The following is an 18,295-nucleotide window of genomic DNA, read 5'->3' as shown; positions in this document are numbered from 1 at the left end:
GAGTAACTGAATTGTTGTAAGGCAGAGTGGACCCAGAACTGAAAACTGGAGTGAAAAGGTGGCCCAGGGTGTGGGAGAAAATCATAGCTGCTGGGGAGAAAACCTTGTATAAAACCAAAGAAGACACCCCAGGACTCCCAGAGGAGGAACAGAAGAAAAGAAATCCTCTCCTGAAGGGGAATCAGTCACATATAAGAGAGTAATCTTAAAAGTTACTGCACATACCCAGGGAAGAGACAGGTGCAGAAAGACTTGAGAAAATCTGGACTGTTATACATGGGCCACTCTAAAGGTTCAGTATAAATCGGATCAACTATTGAAGAAGAGCCTTAATACACAGGTAATCTACACTAAAACCCTAGGCAAGAGGGAGATATGCTTCCAGAGTTAGTATATCAAAACAATCAGATGCATACACATCAACAAATGATCACAAACCATACAAAGAAATAGGAAGAAATGGCTCATTTAATAGAACAAATTAAAACATCAGAGGAAACACAGGTAGATGAACAACTGATTAAAGACATTCAGTCAGATCTCTTAAATCAATTCAAGGAGCTAAAGGAAACTGCGGATAATAATAAACTCAAAATGTATAGGAAATTGAAGGATACAAAGAAGATGATGTGTGAACAAAAATAACTAGAAAGTTTAAAAAGGATTGTAATAGAATTTGTGGGAATTAAAAGTACAATAATGGTGATTAAAAGCATATTAGAGGCATTCAACAGCAGATTTGAATAGGCAGAAGAGAGAATCAATGAACTAGAAGACAGGAAAATTGAAATGATACAGTCAAAAGAGCAAATAGAGAAAATAATCTTTAAAAAGCAAGTGGAGCTCTTCCGCCGCCATTTTAAATCCAGATCCATACAACGCTCCGCTGCCGCCACTACTGGGACTCGGTCTGCGCGCCAGCATCCCCCTACCGACAATTCTGCCACCATGGAGGACATGAACAAGTACAGCAACATAGAGGAATTCGCAGAGGGATCCAAGATTAACGCGAGCAAGAATCAGCAGGATGACGGTAAAATGTTTATTGGAGGCTTGAGCTGGGATACAAGCAAGAAAGATCTGACTGAATATTTGTCTCAATTTGGAGAGGTTGTAGACTGCACAATTAAAACAGATCCAGTCACTGGAAGATCAGGAGGATTTGGATTTGTGCTTTTCAAAGATGCTGCTAGTGTTGATAAGGTTTTGGAACTGAAAGAACACAAACTGGATGGCAAATTGATAGACCCCAGGGCGAAGGCTTTAAAAGGGAAAGAACCCCCTAAAAAAGTTTTTGTGGGTGGATTGAGCCCAGATACTTCTGAAGAGCAAATAAAAGAATACTTTGGAGCATTTGGAGAGATCGAAAATATTGAACTTCCCATGGATACAAAAACAAATGAAAGAAGAGGATTTTGTTTTATCACATATACAGATGAAGAGCCAGTAAAGAAATTATTAGAAAGCAGATACCATCAAATTGGTTCTGGAAAGTGTGAAATCAAAGTTGCACAACCCAAAGAGGTATATAGGCAGCAACAGCAACAACAGAAAGGAGGAAGAGGAGCTGCAGCTGCTGGACGAGGTGGTACAAGGGGTCGAGGACGAGGTCAGGGCCAAAACTGGAACCAAGGATTTAATAACTATTACGATCAAGGATACGGAAATTACAATAGTGCCTATGGTGGTGATCAGAACTATAGTGGCTATGGCGGATATGATTATACTGGGTATAACTATGGGAACTATGGATATGGACAGGGATATACAGACTACAGTGGCCAACAGAGCACATATGGCAAGGCATCTCGAGGGGGTGGCAATCACCAAAACAATTACCAGCCATACTAAAAGAGGACCTTGGAGAAAAGAGGAGGAAATACTAAAGTAACCCATCTTGCAGGACGATGTTGAAGATTGGTCTTCTGTTGATCTAAGATGATTATTTTGCAAAAGACTTTCTAGTGTACAAGACACAACTGTCCAACTGTATATAGCTGCCAATTAGTTTTCTTTGTTTTTACTTTGTCCTTTGCTATCTGTGTTATGCCTCGGTGTGGATTTGTTTATACAAATTTTATTTGTATGATTTCATGTTAAACCTCAAATAAATGCTTCCTTATGTGATTGTTAAAAAAAAAAAAAAAAAAAAAAAAGCAAGTGGAGCCTAAGGGAATCATGAGGCAACATGAAGCATCTGAACATGTGCATTATGGGAGTCTCAGAAGGAGAGGAGAAGTAAAGGGGGGCAGAAAGAATATTTGAGGAAATAATGGCTGAAAATTTCCCAAATCTTATGAAAGACAAATATACCATCCAAGAAGCATAACAAATGCCACACAGGATGAATTCTAATAGACGTACTCCAAGACAAGTATTAATATAAAAGTAAAATGTCAAAGATAAATATTTTAAAAACAGCAAGAGAAAAGTGATTTGTCACTTAAACAAAGGATCCTTACTAAGACTAAGTGTCAATTACCAACAGAAACCAAGGAGGCAAGAAGGTAATTTATTTAAGGTAATGAAAGAGAAAAATTGCCAGACAAAAATTCTATATCTGGCAAAACTGTCAAAAATGATTGAGAGTTTCCTGAATACCTCTTTGTTGCTCAGATGTGGCCCTCTCTCTCTAGCTAAGCCAACTTGGCAGGTGAAATCACTTTCCTCCCACTATGTGGAATCTGACACCCAGGGGTGTAAATCTCCCTGGAAATGTGGAATATGACTCCAGGGGAGGAAACTAGATCCAGCATCACAGGATGGAGAACATATTGACCAAAAGGGGGATGTGAAATGAAACAAAATAAGTTTCAGTGGCTGAGTGATTCCAAAAGGAGCCGAGAGGTCACTTGGGTGGGCACTGTTATGCACAATATAGACAACCCTTTTTAGGTTCTCATGACTTTGAATAGCTAGCAGTAAATACCTGAAACTATCAGACTACAACCCAGATTTCTTGAATCTTGAAGACGATTGTATAACAATGTAGCTTATGAGGGGCGACAACGTGATTGGGAAAGTCATATGGACCACACTCCCCTTTGTCCAGTGTATGGATGGATGAGTAGAAAAATAGGGGCAGGAAAAAAAAAGGCACCCAGTGTTCTTTTTTACTTTAGTTGTTCTTTTTCACTTTAATTTTTATTCTTATTATTCTTGTGTGTGTAGTAATGAAAATGTTCAAAAAATAATTTTGGTGATGAATGCACAACTATATAATGGTACTGTGAACAATTGATTGTATGCCTTGTATGACTGCAAGCTATGTGAATATATCTCAATAAAAATGAATTTAAAAAAGTGAGTGAGAGTTTAAGACATTCATGTATAAACAAACTGCAAGTTTGTCACCAAGAGACCTGCCCTGTAAGAAATGCTTTAGGGAGTAATTCAGGTTGAAAGGACAAGAGACAGTAACTTGGAGAGGTATGAAGTAAAGATCTCCGGTAAAGAAAATTAAATGAGTAAATGCAAAACTTAATAGTATGGCATCCTTGATATATAATGCTACTCTTTATTTCCTATAAGATTTAGAATGCAATTTAATAAGAAATAACTATATTTCCATGTCACATATACAGAAAATATAAGGAGGTAATGTGTGTCAAAAAATTAAAAAGAGGGGAAACAGAGGGGTATAGGAGCAGAGACTGTGTATGCTATTGAAGTTATATTGGTATCTTTTTGAGCTTGTAGGTTATAGACTTCAGTTGTTTAATACAAACTCCAAGGTAGCCAAAAAGAAAGTATATATATATATATATATATATATAGAAATGGAAATGAGAAAGGAACCAATTAGTTGCATCACAAAAATTCAAGTATAAACAAAAGAAGGCTGCAATTTACAAACGGGCAAAAAATATGTAAGATGTATAAGAAACAAAAGACAAATTAACTGAAGTAAACCCCACCTCATCAGTAATTGTGCTGAATGTAAATGGATGAAACCCCCAAAGCGAATCAAAAGACACAGATTGGGAGAATGGATAAAAATCATGATACAACTATATGTTATTTACAAGAAACACACCTTAGTATCTTGTAGATAGGCACAAGTAGGTTGAAAGTGAAATGACTAATATTTATATATTCCATGTAAATAGTAACCCAAAGAGAGCAGGGGTAACTATATTAATATCGGATGAAGTAGACTTTAAGTAAAATTTTTTTAGAAGAGACAAAGAAAGATGCTATATATTAATAAAAGGGCAAATCCACCAAAAAGAAATACCAATACTAAACATTTATCCAAATACCACCAATACCCCAAAATACGTGAGGCAAACATTGACAAAACTGAAGGAGAACAGCCCAATTATAAAATGGGCAAAAGATATGAAAAGACAGTTCTCTGAAGAGGAAATACAAATGGCCAAGAAACACATGAAAAAATGTTCAGCTTCACTAGCTATTAGAGAGAGACAAATTAAGACCACAATGAGATACCATCTCACACCAATTAGAATGGCTGCCATTAAACAAACAGGAAACTACAGATGCTGGAGAGGATGTGGAGAAATTGGGACTCTTTATTGTTGGTGGACTGTATAATGGTTCAGCCACTCTGGAAGTCAGTCTGGCAGTTCGTTAGAAAACTAGATATAGAGTTACCATTCGATCCAGTGATTGCACTTTTCAGTATATACCCGGAAGATCGGAAAGCAGTGACACGAACAGATATCTGCACACCAATGTTCACAGCAGCATTATTCACAATTGCCAAGAGATGGAAACAAACCAAATGTCCTTCAACAGATGAGTGATAGATAAAATGTGGTATATACACACGATGGAATACTACGCGGCAGTAAGAAGGAGCGATCTCGTGAAACACATGACAACATTGATGAACCTTGAAGACATAATGCTCAGCGAAATAAGCCAGGCACAAAAAGAGAAATATTATATGCTACCACTAACATGAACATTGAAAAATGTAAAAAAAAATGGTTTATACTGTAGAATGTAGGGGAACTAGTAATGGAGAGCAATTAAGGAAGGGGGAAGAATAATCCAAGAAGAACAGACAAGCTATCATGGGTAAATTTGATGTTCTGGGAATGCCCAGGAATGACTATGGTCTGTTAATTTCTGATGGGTATAGTAGGAACAAGTTCAGAAAAATGTTGCTATACAAGGTTACTTTCTTGCAGTAGAGTAGGAACATGTTGGAAGTAAGGTAGTTATCTTAGGTTACTTGTCTTTGTCTTACTCCCTTGTTATGGTCTGTTTGAAATTTTTTTATTGTATGTTTTTAAAAACTTTTTTATTTTTTTATGTTTTATATAGTTGATTTTAAAAAAAAGAGTTAATGAAAAAAATTAAAAAAATATGCAGATCCCCCTTGAGGAGCTGGTGGAGAATATAGGGGTGTTGGGCTTCCCCACCTCGATGGTTGCTGATGTGCTCACAGACATAGGGGACTGGTGGTTTGATGGGCTGAGCCCTCTACCACAGGACTTGCCCTTGGGAAGACTGTTGCTGCAAAGGAGAGGCTATGCCTCCCTATAATTGTGCCTAAGAGCCTCCTCCTGAATACCTCTTTGTTGCTCAGATGTGGCCCTCTCTCTCTAGCTAAGCCAACTTGAAAGGTGAAATCACTGCCCTCTCCCCTACATGGGATCAGACACCCAGGGGACTGAGTCTCCCTGACAATGTGGAATATGACTCCCGGGGAGGAATGTAGACCCAGCATTGTGGGATGGAGAATATCTTCTTGACCAAAAGGGGGATGTGAAAGGAAATGAAATAAGCTACAGTGGCAGAGAGATTCCAAAAGGAGCTGAGAGGTCACTCTGTTGGGCACTCTTATGCACAATATAGACAAACCTTTTTAGGTTCTAGTGAATTGGAGTAGATAGCACTAAATACCTGAAACTATCAGACTACAACCCAGAACCCCTGAATCTTGAAGACAAATGTATAAAAATGTAGCTTATGAGGGGTGACAATGGGATTGGGAAAGCCATAAGGACCACACTCCCCTTTGTCTAGTTTATGGATGGATGAGTAGAAAAATGGGGGAAGGAAACAAACAAACAAACAAACAAAGGCACCCAATGTTCTTTTTCACTTTAATTATTATTCTTGTTATTTTTGTGTGTGTGCTAATGAAGGTGTCAGGGATTGATTTTGGTGATGAATGCACAACTATGTAATGGTACTGTGAACAATCGAATGTACGATTTGTTTTGTATGACTGCATGGTATGTGAATATATCTCAATAAAATGAACTAAAAAAAAAACTGAAGCAGAAATAGACACCTCTACAATAACAGTTGGAGACTTCAATACACCACTTTCAGCCATGGATAGGACACCTAGACAGAAGATCAATAAGGAAATGGAGAATTTGAAAAATACTATAAATGAGCTATACCTAACAAACATGTACAGAACACTGCACCTCAAAATAGCAGAAAACACATTCTTCTGAACTGCACATAGATAATTATATAGGATAAATCACATATTATGACAAAAAAACAAGTTTCAATAAATTCAAAAATATTGAAATTTTACAAAGCGTATCTTCTGACCACAAAAGAATGAAGCTAGAAACCACTGACAGAGAGAGAACTGGAAAATCCACAAATAGATGAAAGCTAAACAGCACATTCTTACACAATCAACATGTCAAACAAGAAATCTCAAGGGCAATTAGGAAATATCTTGAGATAAATAAAAGCCAAAACCTAACAAAACATATGGGAGACAGTAAAGGCACTGCTCAGAGGGAAATTTATAGCTCTAAATGCTTATACTAAAAAAGAGCTCAAATCACGGACCTAACCTCATACCTAGAGGAACTAGAAAAAGAAGAAAAAGAAGAGCAAACTAAACACAAAGTGAGCAGAAACGAGGAACTAAATAAGGATTAATTGTCATAGCTAAATGGAATAGAAAATGAAAAAGCAATAGAAGAACTAACAAAATCAAAAGTTGCTTCTTTGAAAAAATCAATAAAATTGACAAACTTTTAACTACAGTGATAAAGAAAAAAGAATTAAGATGCAAATAAGCAAAAGCCTGTCATAAAAGGGGGGACAATACTAATACCTCACAGAAATAAAAAGGATTATAAGAGGATACAGTGAATGAAACTGTGGCAACAAATTAGGTAACTAAAGTGATATGGACAAATTCCTAGAAGCACACATACTACCTACACTGACTCAAAAAGAAGTAGAAGATTTCAACAGACCAAAAACGAGTAAAGAGATTGAATTGGTAATCAAAAACCTCTCAACAAAGGAAAGCCCAGGACCTGATAGCTTCACCGATGAATTTTACCAAAGATTAGCTCCAATACTGTGTAAATGCTTTCAAAAAATTGAAGAGGAGGAAACACTTCCCAGCTCATTTTATGAGACCAGCATCACCCTAATACCAAAGCCATATAAAGCAAGATACAGATACATCAATCTAATATACTCTAATACACCTAATACAAAAGCCAGATAAAGATATCACAAGAAAAACAATATCCCTCATGAATATAGATGCAAAATCCTCAACAAAAATAATATCAAACTGAATCCAACAGCACATTAATATATATCAAGTGAAATTTATCCCAGGTATTCAAGGGTGGGTCAACTTAAGAAAATCATTTAATGTAATATACCATATTAAGAGAATGAAGAAAATAAATACACATGATCATCTCAATTGACAAAGAAAATGCATTTGACAAAATTCAGCACCCTTTCCTGATAAAAACCCTTAGAAAATGAGGAATAGAAGGTGAGGTGGATTGAATTGTGTATCCCAGTTTGGGCATGCTACTGGTCCTCGTCCACATTCTGCGGAGTGTAGACCCAATGTAAACAAGATCACTTCAAGTTGTTAACTTCAGTGAACATGTGGCCCAAATGGATCAAGTTGGGCTTTAATCCAGATCACTGGAGTCCTTTATAAGCAGAGTGAAATTCAAACAGAGGAAGAAGCCAGGGGGAGCACCCAGAAGGTGGAAGGCAATGGAACCTGGAGGAGAAAGAAGACAATATGGTCATGTGCTGTGCCATGTGATTAAAAAAACAGGGAACCCCAAAGATTGTTAGCCAGCCAAAAGACACCTACCCTAGGAGGAAGTGAGTCTTCTAGTCTCTGAAACCATGAGTCAATAAATTTCTGTTGTGAAGCTAACACAGCATAGGTTATTTATTTTAGCAGCCAGGAAACCAAAACAGAAGGAAATACCCTTAATATAATAAAGGTCACACATAAAAAAAATCCATAACCAACATCATATTCAATGGTGAAAGACTGAAAGTTTTCCCTTAAAGTCAGGAGCAAGACAAGGATCTACTGTCGCCACTGCTATTCAACATTGAACTGGAAGTTCAAGCCAGAGCAATTAAGCAAGAAAAAGAAATAAAACATGCAACTTGAAAAGCAAGAGGTAAAGCTATTTACAGATGACATTATCCTATACAAAGAAAATCCTGAAAAATCCACACAAAGCTACTAGAGCTAATAAATGCATTCAAGACAGTGGTGGGATACCAGATCAACAGACAAAAATGAGTGGTATTTATAAACATATTACTAATGTACAGTCTGAAGAGGGAATCAAGAAAAACTTCCATTTACAATAGCAACTAAAAGAATCAAATATCTAGGTATAAATTTAACCAAGGAACTAAAGTTCTTATACACAGAAAACTACAAAACATTGCTGAAAGAGATTAAAAAAACCTTAATAAATGGAAGGACATTCCATGTTCATGAGTTGGAAGACTAAATATTGTCAATTCTACCCAAAGCAATACACAGGTTAAATGCAATTCCAATCAAAATTCCAGTGGACTTCTTTGCAGAAATGGAAAAGCCAATTATCAAATTCATATGGAAGGGTAAACAGCCCTGAGTAGACAAAACCATCTTGAAAAGAACAATGAAGTTGGAGGGTTTACAATTTCTGATTTTGAAATTTATTACAAAAATACAGTAATCAAGAGTGCAGAAATTACACAAGGACAGCAAAAAAGACTCATGAATTCCAATTGAGAGTTCAGAAATAAACCCTCACATCTATGGCAATTGATTTTTTTTTAATTCAATTTTACTGATAAATATTCACATACCATAAAATCATCCATGGTGTACAATCAATTGTTCACAATACCATTATATAGTTGTGCATTCATCACCACAAGTTTTTAACATTTTCATTACTACACACAAAAAAGTATAAGAATAAAAGTTAAAGTTAAAAAAAAGAACACCATAGCATCCCATACCCCCCATTCCTCCCTATTATTCATTTACTTTTTGTCCTCATTTTTTATTCATCTGTCCATACACTATATAAAGGGAGTAGTAGCCACAAAGTTTTCACAATCACATGGTCACACAGTGTAAGCTACATTGTTATGCAATCATCTTCAAGAATGAAGGCTACTTGGTTGCAGTTCAACAATTTCAGGTATTTCTTTCTAGCTATTCCAATACATTAAAAACTAAAAAGGGATATCTATATAATGTATAAGAATAACCTCCAAATGACCTCTCAACTCTATTTGAGATCTCTCAACCACTGAAACTTTATTTTGTTTCATTTCTCTTCCCCCTTTTGGTCCAAGAAGGCTTTCTCAATCCCACAATGCCAGGGCCAAGCTCATTCCCGCGAGTCATTTCCCATGTTGCCAGTGAAATTTATACCTCCAGCAGTCATGTCCCTTGTGGGGCAGAGGGCAGTGAATTTACCTGCAGAGTTGGCCTGGAGAGGCCACATCTGCACAACAAAGAGGTTCTCTGGGAGTGACTCTTAGGCACAATTTTAAGTAGGCTGAGCCTTTCCTTTGCAGTGACAAACTTCGTAAGGGCAAGCCCCAAGGTTGAGGGCTCAGCCTTCTAAATTGGTATCCCCCAATGCTTGTGAGAATATCATTAATTCCTCAGGTGGGGAATTTAATATTTCCACATTTCCCCCCAGTCCCTCAAGGGGGCTTTGCAAATACATTTTTATTCTCTGCCAAAATTACTCTGGGATGTATCGGGGCTAACCTGTACAAACCAATCAGTTCCCTGTATTTCAAATGTAATTATGTTGTTTGAATAAACTGACCATAAAAGTTAAATTATACAGTGTGTCTCAAAAAAATACAGATTTTGCACCTAAGAAACATCTCTTCCTTTGGTCTCACACAGAAGTTGAAGTTTTAAAAACACCATCACCATCGTCCTTTACCCTTTTGTCTGATTTACCTTAGTCCTAACCAAGTCCATTTTGTTCGTATCTCTAACTGAGTCTGATCTCTTTTATTAGACTCCTTAACATTTGCTGTGTAGGGCAATGCTGGCATTCATAGCTGCCAGACTCTGGCTCTGAGTCTCAGGTGTTACACATAGACCCAAAGTTCCAGGGACTGACCAGGTTATACACAAAGAGCTCAGCATCTCAGAATTTAGAAATAACCTTTACAACTCAGGAATAGATGTAACTGCTGTAAGAGCTTACAGTCAAGGAACCTTTACAATAAGCCTTCCCCTGATAACCTATGCTCTCAGACTCAATTCTCAGAATTTGCACATTACAGTGAGTCCATATTAATGAGGCATTATAATGTTTTTCTTTCCTTTTATGGTTTATTACACTTAACATACTGTCCTCAATGTCCATTCACCTCACAACTTCACTCCTTCGTGAGTAGCTCAATATTCCGTTGTATGTATACACCACAGTTCACCATTCTGTTCATCAGTCGATGTAACTTAGGCCACCCCCATCCACTGCAAATCATGAATACTGACATGAGAAACCCCACCGTGCAAATGTCCATTCATGTCCTTCTTTTCAGTTCTTCCAAGTATATACCCAATAGCCAAGTTGCAGGACCATATGGCAACCCCATACTTAGCTTCCTGTGGAACCACCACACTGCCCTCCAGATGGGCTGCACCATTCTACTTCCCCACCAACAGTGATTAGGTACATCCCTCTCTCCACATTTTCTCCAGCACTTGTATCCCTCTTTTTGTTTTCTAATGGTTTTATTCACACACCATACATTCCATCCTAAGTAAACAAACACTGGTTCCCTTTATAATCACATAGTTATGCATTCAACACCACTATCTATATAAGGACATTTCCATTTCTTCCACACACAAAAAAAGAAGAGGCAAAAAAAAAAAAGTAAAAAGAAGGAAGAATAAGAAGGAAAAAAATTACAACTAAAAAGCAAAAAAAGAAAAAATAAAATACAATTAAAAAGTCAGGCAACAACACCAATACCAAGAATCCCATACTCCACCCTTATATCCCGCTCTTATAGATATTTGGCTTTGAAATATTTCTTTTGTTACAATTAATGGAAGAATATTACAATGTCACTGTTATCTATAGACTCTAGTTTGCATTGATTGTATGTTCCCCAATACCACCCCATTTTTAACACCTTGCAAAGTTGACATTCATTTGTTCTCCTTCAAGTAAAAACATATTTGCATATTTATTTACAATCATTGACCACCCTAGGTTTCACTAAGTTATACAGTCCAAGTCTTTATCTTCTATCTTTCCTTCTGGTGTCCTACATGCCCTTAACCCTCCTCTTTCAACCATACTCACAGTCATCTTTGTTCAGTATGTACTTACATTATTGTGCCACCATCACCCAATATTATGCTCTACACTGCTCTCTCCTGTCTTTTTCTATCTGTCTCTGGTGCTTCCTTTAGTAGAATGTATCTTGTTCACAAACTCTCTCAATGTTTGAGAATATTTTAAACTCTCCCTCATTTTTGAAGGACAGTTTTGCCAGATACAGAATTCTTGATTGACAGTTTTTCTCTTTCAGTATCTTAAATATATAATACCACTGCCTTCTCACCTCCATGGTTTCTACTGAGAAATCCGCACTTAATCTTATCAAGCCTCCCTTGTATGTGATGGATCGCTTTTCTCTTCCTGCTTTTAGAATTCTCTCTTTGTCTTTGACACTTGATAATCTGATTATTAAGTGTCTTGGCATAGGTCTATTCAGATCTATTCTGTTTGGGGTACACTGCACTTCTTGGATATGTACTTTTACATGTTTCATAAGAGATGGGAAATTTTCAGTGATTATTTCCTCCGTTATTGTTTCTGCCCCTTTTTCCTTCTCTTCTCCTTCTGGGACACCCATGACACATACATTCATGTGCTTCATGTTGTCATTCAATTCCCTGAGATGCTACTCATATTTTTCCATTCTTTTCTCTATTTGTTCTTTTGTGTGTAGGATTTCAGATGTCCTGTCCTCCAGTTCATGAATCTTTTGTCTGCCTCTTCAAATCTGTTGTTGTATGTCTCCATTGTGTTTTTCATCCTTGTATTGAGTAGCTTTTCATTCTCATAAGTTCTGCCAATTGTTTTTTCAAACTTTCACATTCTTCCTCATGTTGACCCAATGTCTTCTTTATATCCTTCATCTCTTTTGCCATATCTCCCCTCAATTCACTGATTTGATTTTTGAATTGATTTAGGAGATTTGTTCAATTAATTGTTGTTTCAGTAAACTAACAATTACCAGTTGTTTCAGTTCTTCTATCTCAGTTGAAGTGTAAGTTTGTTCCTTTGACTGGGCCATAGCTTCATTTTTTCTAGTATGATTTGTAATTTTTCACTGCCTAAGTGTATGGTTTCCTTGATTATCCCAATCAGATTTTTCCAGACCAGATGGAGGAGACTGTATTAAGTATCAGGTTTTCCTGAGGGTGAAACCCAGCAGATTGTCAGACTTTCCTGTGAGGGCTCTATTCTCTGTGCTTTTCCTATCCTGCCCAGCAGGTGGCACTTGTCAGACCACAGCTCCCCACTGGTGTAAAGATGTGTGGTCCCTTTAATTCTCAGTGGACTCTATCCTGGCCAGGGGCCAAGGGTGTCAGAAGCCAAGCTTAAGTTGTTTCTTGTTTCCCCCCAACCCCAAGTCCTGGGGTCTGAATTCTCTGAGGGAGGGCAGCCACTTGAGCTGGGCCTTGTCCCCCTTTCCTAGGGAAAATACACCCTTTCGGAACTTATCTTCTACACTTGAATGCCTCCTTCGTCTCCCTGTGTTATCTCCACCCTTGCCTGGGTCAGTGCTGACAACTGAAAATGCCTGAGGCTTTCCCTAATGAGCTACTTAGAATGAGAGGGGGAAAAAAAGAAGAAAGAGAGAAGGCCCTTTTTTAGAGCCAGTCCCCAGCACCTCAGTCGACCGATGTTGGTACCCACTTCTCTGTGCTCCTTTTCTTGGGACACAGCCATTTTCCAGTATTCTGAGCTTGGGTGTCTCCAAAGCCTCTGTTTTTATTTATTTATGTATTCTGTCTTCTGTCAGCCCTGTTTCCTCTCTGGTTGAGTTACTTTCCCTTGCTCCAGGTAACTTGCTGCTTTTTTCCACAGGGGGGTGTTTCAGCTCAGCCTGTCATGCCAGTAGGGGAGGGACACCAGCTCTGCAGTTTGGGGAGCCTTATTTACAGTTCTGTGCTGTGATTTCAGCCATTCCACCCATTCCAGGCTGGTGTACAATGTGTGTCCAATCACAGATGTCACTCAACAGTTATTCCAGGCTATTTACTAGTTATTCCTGCCCATTTACTGGTTGCTATAGGGGATTAACTAAATTCCATACCTCTCCATGCTATCATCTTGCCCTGCCTCACCCTCCCCAATTGATTTTTGACAAGGGTACCAGGTCCACAATGGGAAAAGATGTCTGTTTAACAAATGGTGCTGGGAAAACTGGATGCCCATATGCAAAAGAATGGAGGTAGATCCCAACTTCATACCATATACAAATATTAACTCAAATGAATCAAAAACCTAAATATAAGAAGTACAATTATAATACTTCTAGAATAAAATTTAGGGAAATGTGTTCAGGACCTGTGTTAGGCAGTCGTTTTTTAGACTTTACACCAAAAGCATGAGCAACAAAAGAAAAATAGATAAATGAGACTTCATCAATATTAAAAATATTTGAACATCACAGGACTTTATCAAGAAAGTAAAAAGACAACTTACAGAATGGGAGAAAATATTTGAGAACCATATATCTGACAATGGTTTAATATCCAGAATATATAAAGAAATCCTGCAACTCAACAACAAAAAGTCAAAGAATTCAATTTAAAAATGGGGAAAAGATGTGAATAGACATTTCTTCAAAGAAAATATACAAATGGTCAATAAGCACATGTAAAGATGCTCCATGTCATTAAGGGAATGCAAATCAAAACCACAGTGAGAGATTATCTCAAGCCCACTAGAATAGGCAGCTATTAACAAAACACACACACACACACACACACAAACAGAAAGTAACAAGTGTTGGAGAGAATGTGGAAAAACAGGAATACTCATTCATTACTGGTAGAAATGTAAAGCTGTACAGCCTCTGTGGAAAACAGTTTGGACATTCCTCAGTAAGTTAAGTATAGAATTATGATATGCTCCAACAATCCCACTTCTATGTATATATCCAAAACAATTGAAAGCAAGGACTTGAACAGATATTTGTCTGCCAATGTTCATAGAGTCATTATTCCCAATTGCCAAAAGATGGAAGCAACTCAAGTGTCCATCAACAGATGAATGAATTTTAAAAAAATGTGGTATTTATAGACAATGGAATATTATTCGGCCAAAACAAAAAGAATGAAGTTCTAATGCATGCTACAACATGGATGAACCTTGAAGATATCAAGTTGAGTAAAATAAGCTAGATACAAAAGGGCAAATACTGTGTGTTCTCACTTATATGAAATAAGCAGAATATGCAAATTCATAAAGTCAGAAATTAGAATACAGTTTAAAAGGGGCCAGGTGTGGGAGAAAAATGGGGAGTTTAATTGGTATGAAATTTCTGTTGGGGTGATGGAAAAGCCTTGACAATGGATGATTGCGATGAACGCACAACTTTGTAAATGTAATTGACATCACTGAATTGCATATTTGAGAAGGGTTTGAAAGGGAAATTTTAGATCGTATGTAAGTTACCACACACAAAATAAGCTATAGAACTGTACAACACAGAGTGAACCCTAAGGTAAGCAGTGAGCTAAGTTTAATAGCATAATTATAATAATATTGTTTCATCAATTGTAACCAAGGTACTACACTAATGCAAAATGTTAATAATAGGGAAAACTATGTGTTAGGGAGGTATATGGGAACTCTGTATTTTCTGCATGACATTTCTGTATACCTATAACTGTTCTAATTCAAAAAAATAAAAAAAAATTATATAGAGAGAAGAGTTATTGTATAGACGTATATATACAGAAGACCTAGAAGCAATGACACTCCAGTAGCAATGAGGCTACAGGCACATCTTGGTTTCTAAATGCCATCCTCCACTAGAAGGAACCAGAGCCCCTTGGAAAAATGGTTGATTCTAGGCTGTAGGAGAGGGAAAGTACAAGATGAGCCTGGAAAATCTTCTTGTTCCATAAAATAAGGAAGTACTCAAAAAATGATGGAGACCTGTCAAAACGACAAAGACACCAGCTTGTAGAGACTCCTGCTAGCCTTACAGGCAAATCTGTGACCATTTATAATCAGAACTCATTGAATGACATAAAAATCCACAAGTCACATTGATCAAGTGAATAAATGGGAAAGAAGGGAAAACCCTTCCTTAGAGTAGAAAGACAATGAGTAAATATCTAAGGAATAACAGAATTAGAAAAATTACTTTTTGGCAACCATCATTATAATAACCGAGTCAGCCAAGTATCATTAATGGCTGCTAAAGCAAGGAGTAAAAATTTGAGGAGTAGCAGGATATTTATGTAGTCTCAAAATATCACCCCATAAAATACTTAGTTACTACAAATGGGAAAAAAAAAATAGTTACTTAACATGGAAAAGACTGGCAACCCCACTGCGACTGGGCAACTCAAGTTAACCTCACACACAATGGACATCCAGCACTTCCTGGGAGATGAACCAAGAAGCACATGGTGCCACTTTTTTTGAATTTCTGCCCAAAATTCATAACCTGAAAAATGCATGATCATGATACAACATCTGCCAAGCCCACATTGAGGACTTTCTACAAAATAACTGGTCTGTGGTCCTCAAAAATGTCAATGTCATAGAACTCAAAGGAAGATGGAGAAACTGTTCTCCATTAAAAGAGACCAAAGAGACCTGAAGACTGAAGGCAACTCATGAACTGGGACCCTCTTTTGCTCTAAAGGACATTATTACAACAATTGGCCAAATCCGAGTAAGATCTGTAGATCAAATCACAGTTTTTTTATCAGTGTTAATTTCCTGATTTTTATTTATTTTCTGATTCCTGTGCTTATGCAAGTGAATGTCTTTGTTTTCGGGAGCTACACATTAAAATCTTTAGGGATAAAAGAGCATCGTCTCTGCTCTTCATTCATTCTCAAATGGTTAATAAAAATTGAAATGCATGTGGGTACACATAATCATATAGATTGTGTGTGTGTGTTTGTGTATTTTGTAAACCTAGAAAGAAAGAGGGGGGAAGAAAGAGACAAAGGGAAAGAGAGGAGAAGAAAACCTGGCAAACCATTAACATTGGGGAATATGATTAAGGGAATACAGGAATTCTTGCAACTTTTCTGTAGGTGTGAAATTACCAACTTAAAAGAAATAAATTTAGAGAAAAAAAAGAGATAATCAAAAACAACTTGCAACAGGCAGCCAAGGACCTCAACCAAAAAATAGGAGCAAACAGCAAATACTACAGAGAAGCTGGGTGGACAGAATGTTCAGGAACCTAGCTCTGTGTCCCAGCCAGGTGAGAGGTGGGGAGCATGGCCTCCCTAAATCCTGGTTTTTTAAAATCGGGCTATTAATCCTAAATCATGGGGGCAGTGGGGATGGAGGGAGAGGGCAAGTGGAGTGCTGTGACACCATGCAAGACCCCCGTACATGCTCAATGAACATACACTGTGGCTAGTGCCAGCTCCCAGTTCCCAAGGCCACCACTGAAATATATTACGGAAGTGAGGTACCCAGCAAGCTAAGAAACAAAAGCAAAGCACAACGGATGGAGGTCAGCAGTGGGACCTGCCCTAAGAAGGGAAATCAGTGTCACCTTTCAACATGGAGAGCTTTTTCATGAATGAGGTTAAAATCTTAAAACCGTTCAAGTGCTTCGATCTCTGAAAAATGCCATGCCCCCAGCCAGAAGCTGTAGGAAAACCAGAGTGCCATGCGTTAGAGGGCAGGATTGATGGCTGGAATCCTTTGATCTCTCCAGGGTCTTTTCTGGCTTTGGAAACTTTGAGAAATGAAATAAGGACAATCTAAGGCTGCTGTGACCAATGGCTCTAGGGGGTAGGCCAGGGGTCTCCTTTATCTGCAGTGCTCAGCTGAGTGGGGCCATGGCACAGTCCCCCAACTTTCAAACTTCTCACACGCACACCCTGCACACCACACATACACACTCTACACACACACCGCACATTACAAAACATACCACATAACATGCACACACACTCACACCACACGTACACCATACGTACAGTACACATACACCCCACACACCTCAACCCCCATACCACAATATGTGCATATGTATATACATGTCATATGTGTGTGCATTTGTATATTGTGCATGCTTATCTTATGTGTGCATACATATATTGTGCATGCATGTGAGCGTACACACACACACAAACACATAGAAACTTTACAAGAAAACTTGATACATAGAGTGAAAGTAAGTTAAATTCCTCAGGCAGTTTAATTCTTTCTTGCTGCTCAGTGTTTGCAAAACCTCGCTTTAACACCTTCTATTAAATTGAGCCCCTTGTCCATGGCACAGGATTGGGGCTCATGCACATCAGGCAAGAGGAGGGCTCAGAGGCGGCAAGCTAGGGCTCTGTCCCCTGCTGCCCCCCGCTCAGCCCTGTGCCACTGGGCAAATTCCCTAATCTCCTGAGCCCCAGCATCTCCAGAGGGGAAGTAAAGTCAGCACTGCCCATCTCCTCATGTCGTCATGGAGACAGCAGGTAATGTGCAGCATCCTGAAGGCACGCCATGGTCAAGAGTAGTAGCAATGACTGGGATGGTCCTTCTCATTATCTTTCCAGGGAGAGTGCCCAGGTAAGCATCCCCCTGGAGTCCTGGTTCCGTAGGTCTCAGAGAAGAGATTGGACCTGCTCTGGGCTGTCACTATTCCAAGACATTCCCCACTGCACACACGCTCGTTGAGTGTGGGCATGGACAAGCCTACCCAAATCTTTTTAAAATCCTACAGGCACTGGAGGAAATTCTCCTAAGTTCTTATAAAAATATACCTTCCAACACATATATGAGTAAGGATTTCCTTC

General features: G+C 38.2%; 1 protein-coding gene across 1 annotated transcript; it reads left to right on the top strand.

Annotated features, from left to right (window-relative positions):
• Window positions 1–933: 933 nt before the first annotated feature.
• LOC119521480 (heterogeneous nuclear ribonucleoprotein D-like) lies at window positions 934–2,127 on the top strand. Its single transcript, XM_037819806.1, has one exon. The coding sequence runs from the start codon at window positions 949–951 to the stop codon at window positions 1,849–1,851; it is 903 nt and encodes a 300-aa protein (XP_037675734.1). The 5' UTR covers window positions 934–948; the 3' UTR covers window positions 1,852–2,127.
• Window positions 2,128–18,295: the final 16,168 nt, after the last annotated feature.

The sequence above is a fragment of the Choloepus didactylus genome, chromosome 27, assembly GCF_015220235.1.
Source record: "Choloepus didactylus isolate mChoDid1 chromosome 27, mChoDid1.pri, whole genome shotgun sequence".
In the NCBI taxonomy this organism is placed as follows: Eukaryota; Metazoa; Chordata; class Mammalia; order Pilosa; family Megalonychidae; genus Choloepus; species Choloepus didactylus.
This window is presented reverse-complemented; position numbering and strand designations above follow the sequence as displayed.

Coding starts and splice junctions, on each gene's coding strand:
- LOC119521480 (XM_037819806.1), top strand. CDS start 949: ATGGAGGACATGAACAAGTACAGCAACATAGAGGAATTCGCAGAGGGA.